The sequence below is a fragment of the Eptesicus fuscus genome, chromosome 11, assembly GCF_027574615.1.
Source record: "Eptesicus fuscus isolate TK198812 chromosome 11, DD_ASM_mEF_20220401, whole genome shotgun sequence".
NCBI lineage: Eukaryota > Metazoa > Chordata > Mammalia > Chiroptera > Vespertilionidae > Eptesicus > Eptesicus fuscus.
The window spans coordinates 777,450-790,631 of record NC_072483.1 but is presented as its reverse complement, the minus strand read 5'-3'; the positions used below and the strand labels follow the sequence as shown (position 1 = coordinate 790,631).

The 13,182-nt window shown below is 39.4% G+C and overlaps 1 protein-coding gene across 5 annotated transcripts in view; it reads right to left on the bottom strand.

The window, feature by feature from the left end:
- The window catches only part of WDR33 (WD repeat domain 33), a 141,716-nt gene that overhangs the window by 93,162 nt on the left and 35,372 nt on the right, over window positions 1-13,182 (bottom strand). For all 5 annotated transcript variants that reach the window (XM_054723400.1, XM_008158133.3, XM_028134820.2 and 2 more), the window contains exons 2-6: window positions 6,658-6,884; window positions 5,786-5,854; window positions 4,703-4,807; window positions 1,444-1,539; window positions 1,118-1,269 (exon numbers count right to left, since the gene is read on the bottom strand). In XM_054723400.1, coding sequence (XP_054579375.1) covers window positions 1,118-1,269; window positions 1,444-1,539; window positions 4,703-4,807; window positions 5,786-5,854; window positions 6,658-6,861 — 626 coding nt within the window. In that variant the 5' untranslated portion in view covers window positions 6,862-6,884. The remainder of the gene's footprint in view (window positions 1-1,117; window positions 1,270-1,443; window positions 1,540-4,702; window positions 4,808-5,785; window positions 5,855-6,657; window positions 6,885-13,182) is intronic.

Below are 13,182 nucleotides of genomic sequence, written 5' to 3'. Positions count from 1 at the left end.
TTTTCACAAAAAAAGTTAACATAGGGACATTCAGATTTGTGTGTAAAGCCCAAGAATCGGCTGCAAACGAGAGAGCCATTTTTTTCATCTGTCGTGGAAGATCCTCGTTTCTAATTTAACTCTAAGAACTCCCTTGAACTTTTTAATCCTATGACTAAGAAGTGACCAACTGTGCAAACTCAATGTATGGGCAGGACACCACAGCAAAGTCATTGCAGAGGCATGTGTATCCACCAAGTTTTGTTAAGATTCTGAAAGTAGAAACAGTGACTGCAGCGGATGATGTTTCTAGAACGATGTCAACCTCTCACCACACGGGTGGCACAGCTACGGAGAATGCTGCTCAGCTTTATTCTGAGGATGCAGCAACTCTTCAGGCTGGTTTTTGAAGCTTTCTTTTTCCAGTTTTACTGCACATATCTCATCGATATGTACAAATATATACAACTCACTGAAAATATTGTAAACTGCACTTATTACACATTTGCTCTGACGGTACCAGCAGTGAATTGGAAGACAAGTCCTAGAGTCTTCTTAACAATGACCTGCTCACAGTTTCAAAGCTTGAAGAACCCGTTCATTAATCCATTAATGATGGCCACATCCAGAGCTACTTGTGCGAGTTCTAGACCTACTGTACTCTCCTTTGGAGTCATGGCACAACCAAGCCAACCAGGTCTTCACTTAAGCCTTTTTTCTTGTATTTTGTGTGAACTCTGAAAGTGTTTCTGTAGGCTTTAGATTTTATTCAGTTGCATAATTAAAGACTGAATTCTTTATTTGGAATGAAATATTCTTGTCTTACACAGTAGGTAATAAAAAGAAGTAACGTATACACATTATTAACCATAAATGAAAAGAGAAAAAACCAGTGCAAAATGCGGCAGACAATACATCTCTAACATATTGTAAAGGCAGATACCAGGACAACACTACTTCAGGAAGGCGCCAGCAAAATGGTGAATGTGTGAAAACAAAGAAAAATATCGTGTTCATAGGGTGCAGAGAGTTCCCCAGAATCTGACAGAGCCCATGCATCTCTGCATCCAGAATACACTTAGAGAATAATTTAACCATGACAATAGGGACTACAGAAAACGGTATATTGTGTATAAACCTGGCCTCTCTAATCGCCTCCTTATGTGCCTGGAACATCTTGACGTTGTTCATGTTCGACTGCCAATATTTCACATATCCTCCGTGGTCTGCTGTCAACATCCACATGTCATTGTGTGACCAAGTCATGGCCCTCACTGGGCTATCATGAGCCTATGAAAACAAAACATTTGTAAACATTACATACAAGATGGAAGGCTTTACAGGAGCATATATTAACTCACAACAATTTGTCTAACTGTAAGTTTAAAATGCCAATAAAGTTACTGTATCTCAAGTTCTTTACAGTACCGCAGAATGATGCTGCCATCTGATGATTACTGTTACCTGTAGTATCGTTTCAAAATTGAAAGTGAGTCCATTCCACAAGGTGAACTCTCCACTAGAAGCTCCAGTGACCAACCGTCTTCCTTCTGGAGTCCACTAGGGATGGAAAAAATAACAGGTTATACAAGGCCACAAACCCTCAACCTTAATTAATTTTTAAAACACTAAGAAAGTCTTTATTTACAAAATACTCAATAATCAACATTAAGCAGATGATACCGACTTTCATTTAAGTGTAGCTCAGATTTATAAGCAAGTATTTTCTCAGAAAAAAAGAACTTCATTAACACAGTGCAGGAAAGCTCTAGCACTTGCTCATTAACTAAATTAAAAACAGTTAAGGCCCTAATCGGTGTGGCTCAGTGGATAGAGCAGGCGTCCTCAAACTACGGCCCGCAGGTGTTTCTGCAGTTTTGTTTTTTTACTTCAAAATAAGATATATGCAATGTGCATAGGAATTTGTTCATAGTTTTTTTTAAACTATAGTCCGGCCCTCCAAAGGTCTGAGGGACAGTGAACTGGCCCCCTGTTTAAAAAGTTTGAGGACCCCTGAGATAGAACGTCAGCCTGCAGACTAAAGGGTCCCAGTTTGATTCCTTAACTTGATTCCAGTTAAGGGCATGTGTGTTGGTTGCGGGCACATCCACAGTAAGGGGTGTGCAGGAGGCAGCTGATTGATGTTTCTCTCTCATCAATGTTTCTAACTCTCTATCCCTCTCCCTTCCTCTCTGTAAAAAATCAGTAAAATATATTTTTTAAAAATTATAAATAAGCCGAGACTGGTTTGGCTCAGTGGATAGAGCATCGGCCTGTGGACTCAAGGGTCCCAGGTTCGATTCCGGTCAAGGGCATGTACCTTGGTTGCGGGCACATCCCCAGTAGGGGGTGTGCAAGAGGCAGCTGATCGATGTTTCTCTCTCATCAATGTTTCTAACTCTCTATCCCTCTCTCTTCCTCTCTGTAAAAAATCAATAAAAGAAAAAAAAAAGAATTTAAAAAAATTATAAATAAATTATAAAAAAACAGTTAAATACAATATAAGTAAGCACCTTGCTAAGCTACACAGGCCTAAGCACTCTAAAGAGCATTTCAAAACAAAATCTGCATAGACTTTATTTTCCTGGGTTAATGGGCAGACTAACATAAATAAGATCATCAGTCACCAGAAAGACTCAAAGCCTGAATGAAGGATTTCAACAGCTAGTAGACCAATTCAGACAGAAAAGTTACCATGGTTTTATGAAAAAAAAATTAACAAAAAGTACCAATTTAAGGACATCAAAGCTATCAAATTTTACTGGCAAATAAGTGTACTATAAAAACTAAAAACTAAAAAACAAACAAACAAAAAAAAAACTTTTTAAAGCTCTCCTTTATTCATAGTACCATGCAGTAACAAGTCTTATGCTGATCTCTCAAAAAAATAAAGTCTACAGCAGATTCATGACAAATACTACACCAATATTTTAATGCTACAATTTTCCTATTGTAGAAAACCTGTGATGTTTATAAACTCAAAAAAACCTATTTTCTCAACTCTGGCTGCTGTGGCTCAGTTGGTTGGAGCATCACCCAGCACACCAAAAGATCGTCTGTTTGATTTTCAGTCATGGCACATATGCAGGTTTTGGATTCAACCCCCGGTTGGGGTGCATGTGGGAGGCAACCGATCAAAGTTCCTCTCTCACACTGATGTTCTTATGTTCCTTCTCTTTCTCTCCTTCTCCCTCCCTCTAATCCTTTCTCATTCCCCAACCCCTTCTTCTCTCTGTTAAATCAATAAAAAGATACTATTAGATTAAATATATATTCTTTAAAAATACTTAATTTTTCTTACTTTTTATTTTCAAGTTTCTATGATAGATTACACAATTCATTTTCCTTAGAAGATGCAAATACACAACTGTCAATATAACAATCCTATTTTCCAAAATAAAAACTGTGACAGTGTTGAAAAGTACAAGTTGCTTATAGGAATAGCAGGATGAGATACATAAAAAGAAGACTATTTGGTAAATTATAAAGACATATATGAAAATCTGGCTTTTCATTGCTTACCTGCAGATTATGATTTGGATTATTATGAATAAAATCCTCCTACTTTCCTAGTTTCTGTTATCTGCTATGGATCCCAACCCAGTAAATACTATAGGTCACCAAACTGTAGATACAAGACCCACAGTTTCTATGTCTTAATACCTTGTAATTTGGACTACGCCTCTAAGTGCAAATTTCTCCTAGGATCCCATAGATCCCAAAATGAGAAATTTACCCATGTTACAGGATACAAGATAGAGAATGCTCAGATTCTATTCATTTCAAAAAGGTTTTCAGTTATTATGCTAAAAGGATATTAAAATAGCTGCAAACAAAATCATTCTATACACTAGTTGGCTCTACTAACACAAAAACCACTGAAATAAGGTCTTTTACAGATGTTCCTACTGATATATGCCTCTGAAGCAAAAAGGAGGCCTTAGAGTGACTGGATCGTTTTTATGGGGCTCCAACCAGCATCTCTCCCAGTCCCTCTCAGTTCTCCATAGAGCTCACCTCCCTAATATCAGAAGACTTCCTGATTTTGCTCCTTTGCCACATATTTGCTATGACTGTCTTTTCTCTGTTCTGGTTTGTTTGTTTTGTTTTGTTTTTTAGTGTGGTTTTTGTCCAATTCTTACTTGCTCAACTTTGACTACTAACTAGCTTGGGAGACAGAACTGGGAAGACTTTTCATTTTATTGCAAAACGCTTCAAATGTCAATATTTTGAATCATGTCGATGTACAATTTATTTTAAAACTATACTTTAAAAATTTCAGTAAAGATATATTGAATACCTACTATGTAACTTCATTGTAAACTGACAATTATGGTCTACCATTTGTCTTCACCTCTTCTCAGGTATTTTGCTTCCCAGTAACACCTAAATGTTTTCATTCACCTTGAGACACTGCTTTCTAAATTCTAAACAACAAAAGCATTCCTATTCAAGAGCAAGTCTGAGACCTACTGTAATATATATTCATGACCGGCTCAGAAAAGAATTCTATGGAAATTGCAGTAAGAAAATAAACCAAAAGTAACACCTTACTAAATGCGGATATAGTAGATAATTGGGTATTCTAAAATAAAATTACTAGCAATACACTGATTTTTATCCCAGGTATATATTTAAAACAGTGTTTAATTTTCTTTGTCCTGTTATATATATTTACAGACTAAGGATCTATTTTTCCAAAAATATCCAACAGAATACTTACCCTAACAACAAATACCGGACACTTTACTTTATTGGTTGATGTTCTAACAAATTTTGTTGTTACTGCATTCATAGGATTATTCAACATCCCTATAGGTGGGACCAGCTAAAAAAAAAAAACATATTGGGTTTTTAGAGCTCCTGATGATGCACAGGACATAAGCCAAGGACATGCAAAGTTACTATTTCAATGTTTAAAGACAAATTCAGAAATATAAAGAACTTTAAAAATATTTTAATAATAGATAATCCTATATAATAAAAGCCTAATATGCAAATTGCCCCCTCAGGAGTTTGACCGACAGGGAGTTCGACTACTTGCTATGATGTGCGCTGACCACCAGGGGGCGGCATGGAACAAAGGAAGGCCCCAGGTGGCAGCTGGCAGCTGGCAGCTGGCAGCTGGGGGAAGGAAGGCCCTCATCAGCCCTGGGTTCCTAGGCCTGGCCCCAATCACCGGCCAGGCCTAGGAACCCAACCCATGCATGAATTTTGTGCACGGGGTCTCTAGTTAGTCTATATTAATTGAGGAAAACTGAGATACAGGAAAGTTAAATGTCAATTATTATAGACAAGCAACAAAATCAATTTCCCCAATTCCTTCTCAAAGTCAATAATCAGCCAAATTTAAAATTAACTTTCCTATTACACAGATTTTGAGACAGTGTAATCTTTTGCTGAATACCGCTTTAAGCCCCAAATCAAAAGTTCACCCTTTGCCGAAACCGGTTTGGCTCAGTGGATAGAGCGTGGTCTGCGGACTGAAGGGTCCCAGGTTCGATTCCGGTCAAGGGCATGTACATTGGTTCGGGCACATCCCCAGTAGGGGGTGTGCAGGAGGCAGCTGGTCGATGTTTCTCTCTCATCGATGTTTCTAGCTCTCTGTCCCTCTCCTTTCCTCTCTGTAAAAAGTCAATAAAATATATTTTTTTTAAAAAAAAGTTCACCCTTCATTAGATTAAAAGAAAAATTTAAATTGAGATGAGAAAAGTCCATGTTTGAATTTCAGATCACACTGTTTTCAGATTCACATATCTAAGCAAAGAGTTTTATATTAAGCCAGTATGGCATATCTTATACTTACATCATTATAATAACCTGCGTCAGGCTGAATTGCCCTCATATCTCTCTGGTCTCTTTGCCATATTCTATTCTGTTAAAAAGAGATTAATTAGTTCATTAATCAATTGCTATATGATCTCATTGCACTCAATATGAAACTAACAAAATGTAAGCTATTATTAAATGGGAGGAAAACAGGATTAAAATTTTTTCATTATGTTCTAAAACATACATAATAGTTATTCCACTGACATTGATTAGAATTTCTTCCTCTCCTTACTCACATTATCCCCATTCAATCATCCAAGATTCTTTTAACCCTAAGACATTCTCATTAACCATACACACCTTAACAATAGCAGGGGGGTGAGAGAGGGGGTAGAAATACATTCACAATTCCTTCAAAACCCTCAGCACAAAAACAATTCCTCATATCTTGCCCTTAATTTCCTTAATCCCTCTCTTCCTCTTAACCTCCCCTCATCTAGTTTTCCACCTGAAACACATGGAAAAACTAAATCTGTCTTTATCTCGGAATGAATCTTCTTCTCCTATGTGCCTGCAACATAGTAATTCTTAAGCTGGAAATCTCTGAACATTTCCTGTATTCTGTGGGTGTAACAACAAGTATTTCAATGCTGGCCTAGGGATCCGAGTATCCTCTTCTGAAATTTGTGGTGAACCTTTAGAACCAAACCTATTTCTAACGTTAATAATTTTTGTGAAGATAATTAATGCAGGTATTTTGTTTTAAATACTAGTGACCGGCTGCACTTAAAATCCCAGTACTTTAAGAAATACAACTATTATTACCATTTTATTATTTTAAAAAAAAACTTTCTCCTTTGTAAAAAAACAAAGCTTGGTCACATGAAGCACAGGATCTGGACTTACCTCCAAATACTTAATTACAGACGGATTATAGTCTATCGTTTTTCGGTTTACTGCTTTTCTCATTCGTTTTCCATCAAAGGTAAGCTGCTGCATTGCTTGCTGCTGTGCAAAATCAGGTCGCTTATAAAACAGTTGTCGCGGTGCCTGATGTTGGAACCTTGGCATATGGAAAAAACGAGGAGGAGAACCAATTTCTGTAGCCATGGTGATGTTTTCGTTCTAGGACACTGGGGTATGGAAAAAGTACTTTCACTACAAATATCAGCACTGAAAACATTTTCAAATGAACATTTTTACACTTATCTTCCTTTTTCTAAATATGTTTCATTTGTAGCTTTTAGTCAACCCATTTACAAAATGAACTATTAGATTTAGTGGCAGAAACCAGTTCCACATTTGAAAAGGGTCAATTCACAGAATAAGTTGTAAATATTAAGCACCTGCTGTAAAATTCAGCCTGATGGAAGGAAAACCACAATTGAAAACAACTTTGGTTGAGTTAGGGTGGTTGTGTGCTATGCATGTGTGGGGTGAGCAAATGGGAGGGGGGCAGAATGGGAGGATGGGAGAGTGCTTTCCCTGAAAGTGGTCAGAGGTCACGTGACCTCTGAAAATGGTTTGCTGATCACTTGATCCAGAAAACCCCACACAATCACTGAGAACTGTTCACATCTATATATATTATTGGTTTCAGAGAGGAAGGGAGAAGGAGGAGAGAGAAACATCAGTGAGAGAGATCATTGATCACTGCCTCCTGGACACCTCCCTGGGGTTCGAGCCCACAACCCAGACATGTGCCCTAACCAGGAATCGAAACCTGACCTCCTGGCTCATAGGTTGACGCTCAACCACCGAGTCACACCAGGTGGTGAGAACTGTTCAAATTTTTTAAATGAGGTTTCCATTAGATGTTTGATAGTATACCAAATCATTTTAAGTTTATCATAAGACCCCATTTATCACTAAAAAATTTTAAGACCTGACTTTTGTCCTTTTAAATTTCCTAAGAATAGTGTAGAAGGAGGAATCAACTATCCTATTTCATATGAATACTACAAGTGCATACATCTAATTTCAGGCTCCAAGGACCTACCACAGAAATTCTCAGTATGTGTATTTACTTATTTATATAAAGCAGCATTAAGCTAACATCTGAATAGAAAAATGTAAAGAGCTTATAGAGTTTCAATTTTAACACTCTCCAGATAAACTTACATTCCAATAATACAAATATCCATAATTTAAAAACACATTCTTTAAATGTTTTTATTAATTTTAGAGAGAGAGGAAGCAAGAGGGGGAAAGAGAAACATCCATCAGCTGCCTCTTGCTTGCCCCACACCAAGGATGGAGCCTACAACCCGACATGTGTCCCGACTGGGAATTGAAGTCGGAGAACTTTTGGTGTATGGGACACCCCTCAACCAATGAGCCACCAGGTCTAAAAACACATTTTAAGTGTATTTTTTTAATTAGACCATGAAAAACACATAATGTTGGGGCGGGGGGAAGGGGAGGATGGAAGAGTGCTTTCCCTGAAAGTGGCCAGAGGTGACCTCTGAAAATGGTTTGCTGGTCACCTGATCCAGAAAACCCCCACAAAATCAGGAGAATCAAAAGGTTCAAATCTTCATGTTCACTTTAAAAGCACTCTGGTGAGCCACGCCAGTGTGGCTCAATGACTGAGTATCCACCTATGAATCAGAAGGTCACAGTTTGATTCCCAGTCAGGGCACATGCCTAGATTGTGAGCTCGATCCCCAGAGGGGGCATGCAGGAGGCAGCTGATCAATGATTCTCTCTCACCATTAATGTTTCTATCTCTCCTTCTCCCTCTCTGAAATCAATAAAAATAAAAAAATTTTAAAAAAGACACTCGTGAAACTGCCCAAGCCATCAAGAGTATGCATATTAGGAAAGCCACCAAGTATCTGAAAGATATCACTTTATAAAACAATGTGTGCCAATTCGTTGTTACAATGGTGGGGTTGGTAGGTGTGCCCAGGCCAAACAATGGGCCAAAAATACTGAATTTTTAAAGTACATTCTTATAAATGCAGAGAATAAAGCTGAATTTAAGGGTTTAGATGCAAATTCTCTGGTCATTGAGCACATCCAGGCGAACTAAGCTCCCCAGACTTGGGGTACAGCTTAGAGTTCATGGGAAGATCACCCCACACATGAGCTCCCTGGCACACTGAGAGGATGCCTACTGAGAAAGAGCAGGTGATTTCCTGAACCAGAAAAGAGGCTGCACAGAAGAAAACAATATCCCAGAAGAAACTGAAGAAACAAAAACTACGGCCCAGGAGTAAATTCAACATAACATAAATACTAATAAAAGTTAAAAGAAAAAACAGGAAAAAGTTTATCTGTAATCGGTCTCTGCATAGGATGATGGAAATACTTCAATAGAATTTTCAATAGAATTTAAAGGTTACTTTCTCAATATAAAAATATTCTATAAAAGAGTGAGCAAGTATTGACAGATTTAGTCGCCCATGATTTTAGAAGGTTGGTTATTTGTCACTTTTAAAGCTGAGCCTCTTGATAGAACAAGAGGCTCCACTTAGGTGCTTTTTAAGGTAATATGGATTATTCGATTCTGGATTTCACATCCATAAAATTCAGAAAATAAGTCCATGATGATAACCCTTCTAATCAGCAGCATCAAAACACTGACTATTTGGAGAATGTTTACAGTAGCACATGGTTAATCAATTTCACCTCTACATATTTTAAAAAAATGTTAGAAGCATTTCCACAATTATTTTTGTTTTAAAAACAGGAAAGGACCTAAAAATTTATGATTTCCTTTGTATGAAAATATTCTTAGTACTACGTACTTCCTTCATCCTTGTTACTTCAGTCTCTCCTGAAAACATTTAATAATAACAATAGGGAGAAGGAGCGTGAAGAAGAGGAGGGATGGGGGTAGTGGTAGTGAAGGGAGAGGGGAGAAATCCTGACTCCCACAAAACTAGTGTTATAAAATATACATTCAATATGCATTATTTCCACTAGTCTGAAGCAATCCCAGAAGGTCCTTGGGACCTTTATTAGAAACATTAATCCTATATAGTAAAAGGCCAATATGCAAATCGTCCAAACAGCAGAACAAAACCAGTCACTATGATGTGCACTGACCACCAGGGGGCAGATGCTCAACGCAGGAGCTGCCCCCTGGTGGTCAGTATTCTCCCATAGGGGGAGCACCGCTCAGCCAGAAGCTCTGAGCCAGGTTCAGTGCTGGCAAGAGCAGTGGTGGTGGCGGGAGCCTCTTCCACCTCCGTGGCAGCGCTAAGGATGTTTGACTGATGGCTTAGGCCCACATGGGGAGCGAGCCTAAGACATCAGTCAGACATCCCCTGAGGGCTCCCGGACTGCAAGAAGGTCAGGCCAGGTTGAGAGACACCCCCACCCCCACCCCGAGTGCATGAATTTCATGCACTGGGCCTCTAGTGTGTGATAAGAGAATAAACATTCTATCTAATCTCTTAGGGCTGTATGAGATTTGAATTGGAATGTAAAAAAAGCATTAAGCATTTGACTCAGTGAGTTTGGTGAAACTATTTGTTGACTCGACTCAGGTATCCCATGAATTCAACTAAGTTTCAGCATCCAGATTTCAACTAATGGCTTCAATTCAGATGTCATCACCAGTAATTCTAAAAGGATGTATGAAAGGTAATTTTTTTAAATGTATTTTATTGATTTTTTTCAGAGAGTAAGGAAGAGGGATAGAGAGCCAGAAACATCGATGAGAGAGAAACATCGACCAACTGCCTCCTGCACACACCCCACTGGGGACGTGCCTGCAACCAATGTACATGCCCCTGACCGGAATCGAACCTGGGATCCCCCAGTCCGCAGACCAACGCTCTATCCACTGAGCCAAACCGGTTTCGGCAAAAGGTAATTTTTAAAACACTTTCCTTTCTACTTTATAATCATCAAATTTCTAATTTATTAGAATAAAATTATACTAATATTCTAGTTCCTATTACTAACATCAAATAAGAACAAAGATATTTATACTCATCAAAGGAGGCTTTAAGGTTATTCAGGCAAAAAAGGAATTAAATAGTGACACATGCTACAACATGGATGAATCTCAGTGAAAGAAGTCAGAAAAAAAGGTCACATATTGTGTCCTAGACAGTTTGGCTCAGTGGATAGAGTGTCGACCTGCAGACTGAAGGGTCAAGGGCACATGCCCAGGTTGCAGGCTCGATCTCCAGTAGAGGGGGGGTGCAGGAGGCAATCGATCAATGATTCTCACTAATCTTTGATGTTTCTCTCTCTCTCCCCTCCCTTCCTCTCTGAAATCAATAAAAATGTATTTTTTGGGGGGTGGGGGGAGAGTCACACATTGTATGATTCCATTTATATGAAAAATCCAGAACATGCTAACACAGAAACATAAAACAGATTAGTGGTTGCCAGAGCCAAAGAAAGGGAGGAAAGAATAATGAATGAATGCTAAATGAGAATGAGGTTGCCTATGAGGATGATGAAAATGTTTTGGAACTAGACAGAGATGGTGGCTGGAAAACACTGCAAATGTTTGAGTCAGACACTTTAAAATGGTTAAAACAGTAAATTTTATGTTATGTGACTTTTCCCTCAGTTGAAGAATTTAATGCACTGGGAGGGAAATCAGATGGTAAATAGATGAAACATTAATAGAAAGTTGATGGTGTTGAGGCTGGATGCAAAGTGCTACACAAGAGCCAAATCAAGGATTTACTATATAAATATGGGGAAAATGACTGAACTCAAATGCAAAACAATCAATATATGTTGTTACTCACCCTTCTGAATAATTCGTATGTTAAAGAGAAAAAAAATATACTCCTTCATTTTAAACTATAGAGGATAGGGGGAAATATCTTCCCATTTACAAATTTGTCGAGTAAAATTTGTTCTAAAAAAAAAAACTTTAAATTTTCCCTGAATGGTGAAGTTTTATTTGTGTTACAGATATAAAGGCCCAACATGAAGAAAAGGTGAAAATAGAAAGTACAACTATATTCTAAATCAAGACCTGGCCCTAAATAGTCAATAATCCTATATAATATAAGTGTAATATGCAAATCAACCGAACTGCAGAACAATCAGTCGCTATGACGTGCACTGACCTCCAGGGGGCAGACACTCAACACAGGAGCTGCCCCCTGGTGGTCAGTGCACGCCCACAGGGGGAGCACCGCTCAGCCAGAAGCGGGCTCACGGCTGGCAAGTACAGTGGCGGTGGCGGGATCCTCTCCTGCCTCCGCTGCGGGCCGTAAGGAGCGAGGGGTCCCGGACTGTGAAAGCCCTGGGCTGCAGGACCCACCCAACCCCCAGTGCACGAGTCTCGTGTACCGGGGCCTCCAGTACCATAATAATTATATATGGTGTCAGATGGGTACTAGATTTACAGGCATGATTACTTCATAAGTTATGTAAATGTCTCATCACTGGGTTGTATAATATTCTATGTCAATATAATATTCTATGAAAGTAATATAATATTCTATGTCAACTGTAATAGAAAATAAATTATTTTTTTAAAACACCCAGTCCTAAAATAAAACTACTCACAAGTAAATGACCAGTCTTCACATACGCCTTTTTCACTTCACTTCCTGTAAACTGTTATTACTTGCCCCAAGTCACAAAAGAGCCCGTTAATGGCTGTATAGGCAAAACTGTGTGTCTCCCCATCACTTCATATGTTGAAGTCCTAACCTCCAGGACCTCAGAATGTGGCTGTATTTGGAGAAAGGCCCCTAATCCATGACTGGTGTGCTTATAAGAAGAAATCAGGACACGGGCACTCATAAAAGGCATGACATGTGAAAGCAAGAGAAAAACAGCCATCTACAAGCCAAGGGGAGAGGCCTCTGAAGAAACCAATCCTGCTCCTATCTTAATCTGGAACTCCAAACTGAGAAAACCAATGTCTTTTGTGTCAGCCTCCCAGTCAGTGAGAGTTGGTTATAGCAGCCCTAGCTGACTGTAAGAGTGGCAGAGTCAGAGCAAAATACCTGGATCTCCTGACTCTCCTTCAACATGAGTTGTCAAAAGATTTCAGCAATGACTTTAACAGCTTTCTCTGGCTGAAGAGAGCAGAAAACATGAGGCTGAAAATCAGTGACCCAGATAGAAAGAACTCAAGTCATTAAAACTATCCCTGCAGGCTTCACTCAGAACTATACTTCAAAGAAATGTATATATACACACTCTCTCTCTCTCTAGAGGTCCGGTGCACGAATTCGTACACGGGTGGGGTCCGGCCGGCCTGGTCGCAATCGGGGCGGAACGGGGCTGGGCCTGTGAGGAGGAGGAGATGGCGGGAGGTTGGCTAGCTGGCTGGCTGGGAAGAGGGGCCACGGGCAATTGGCCAGCGGGCCCCACCCCCGGTTGGGGTTGGGGGTGTGGTCAGGGGTGGGGCAGGATAAGGAGCGGGGCTGTGGACAGGACAGCAGCCCTGCCCCTGATGGGGTTGGAGGGCTGATCTGGTGTGGGGCTATGCTGGGG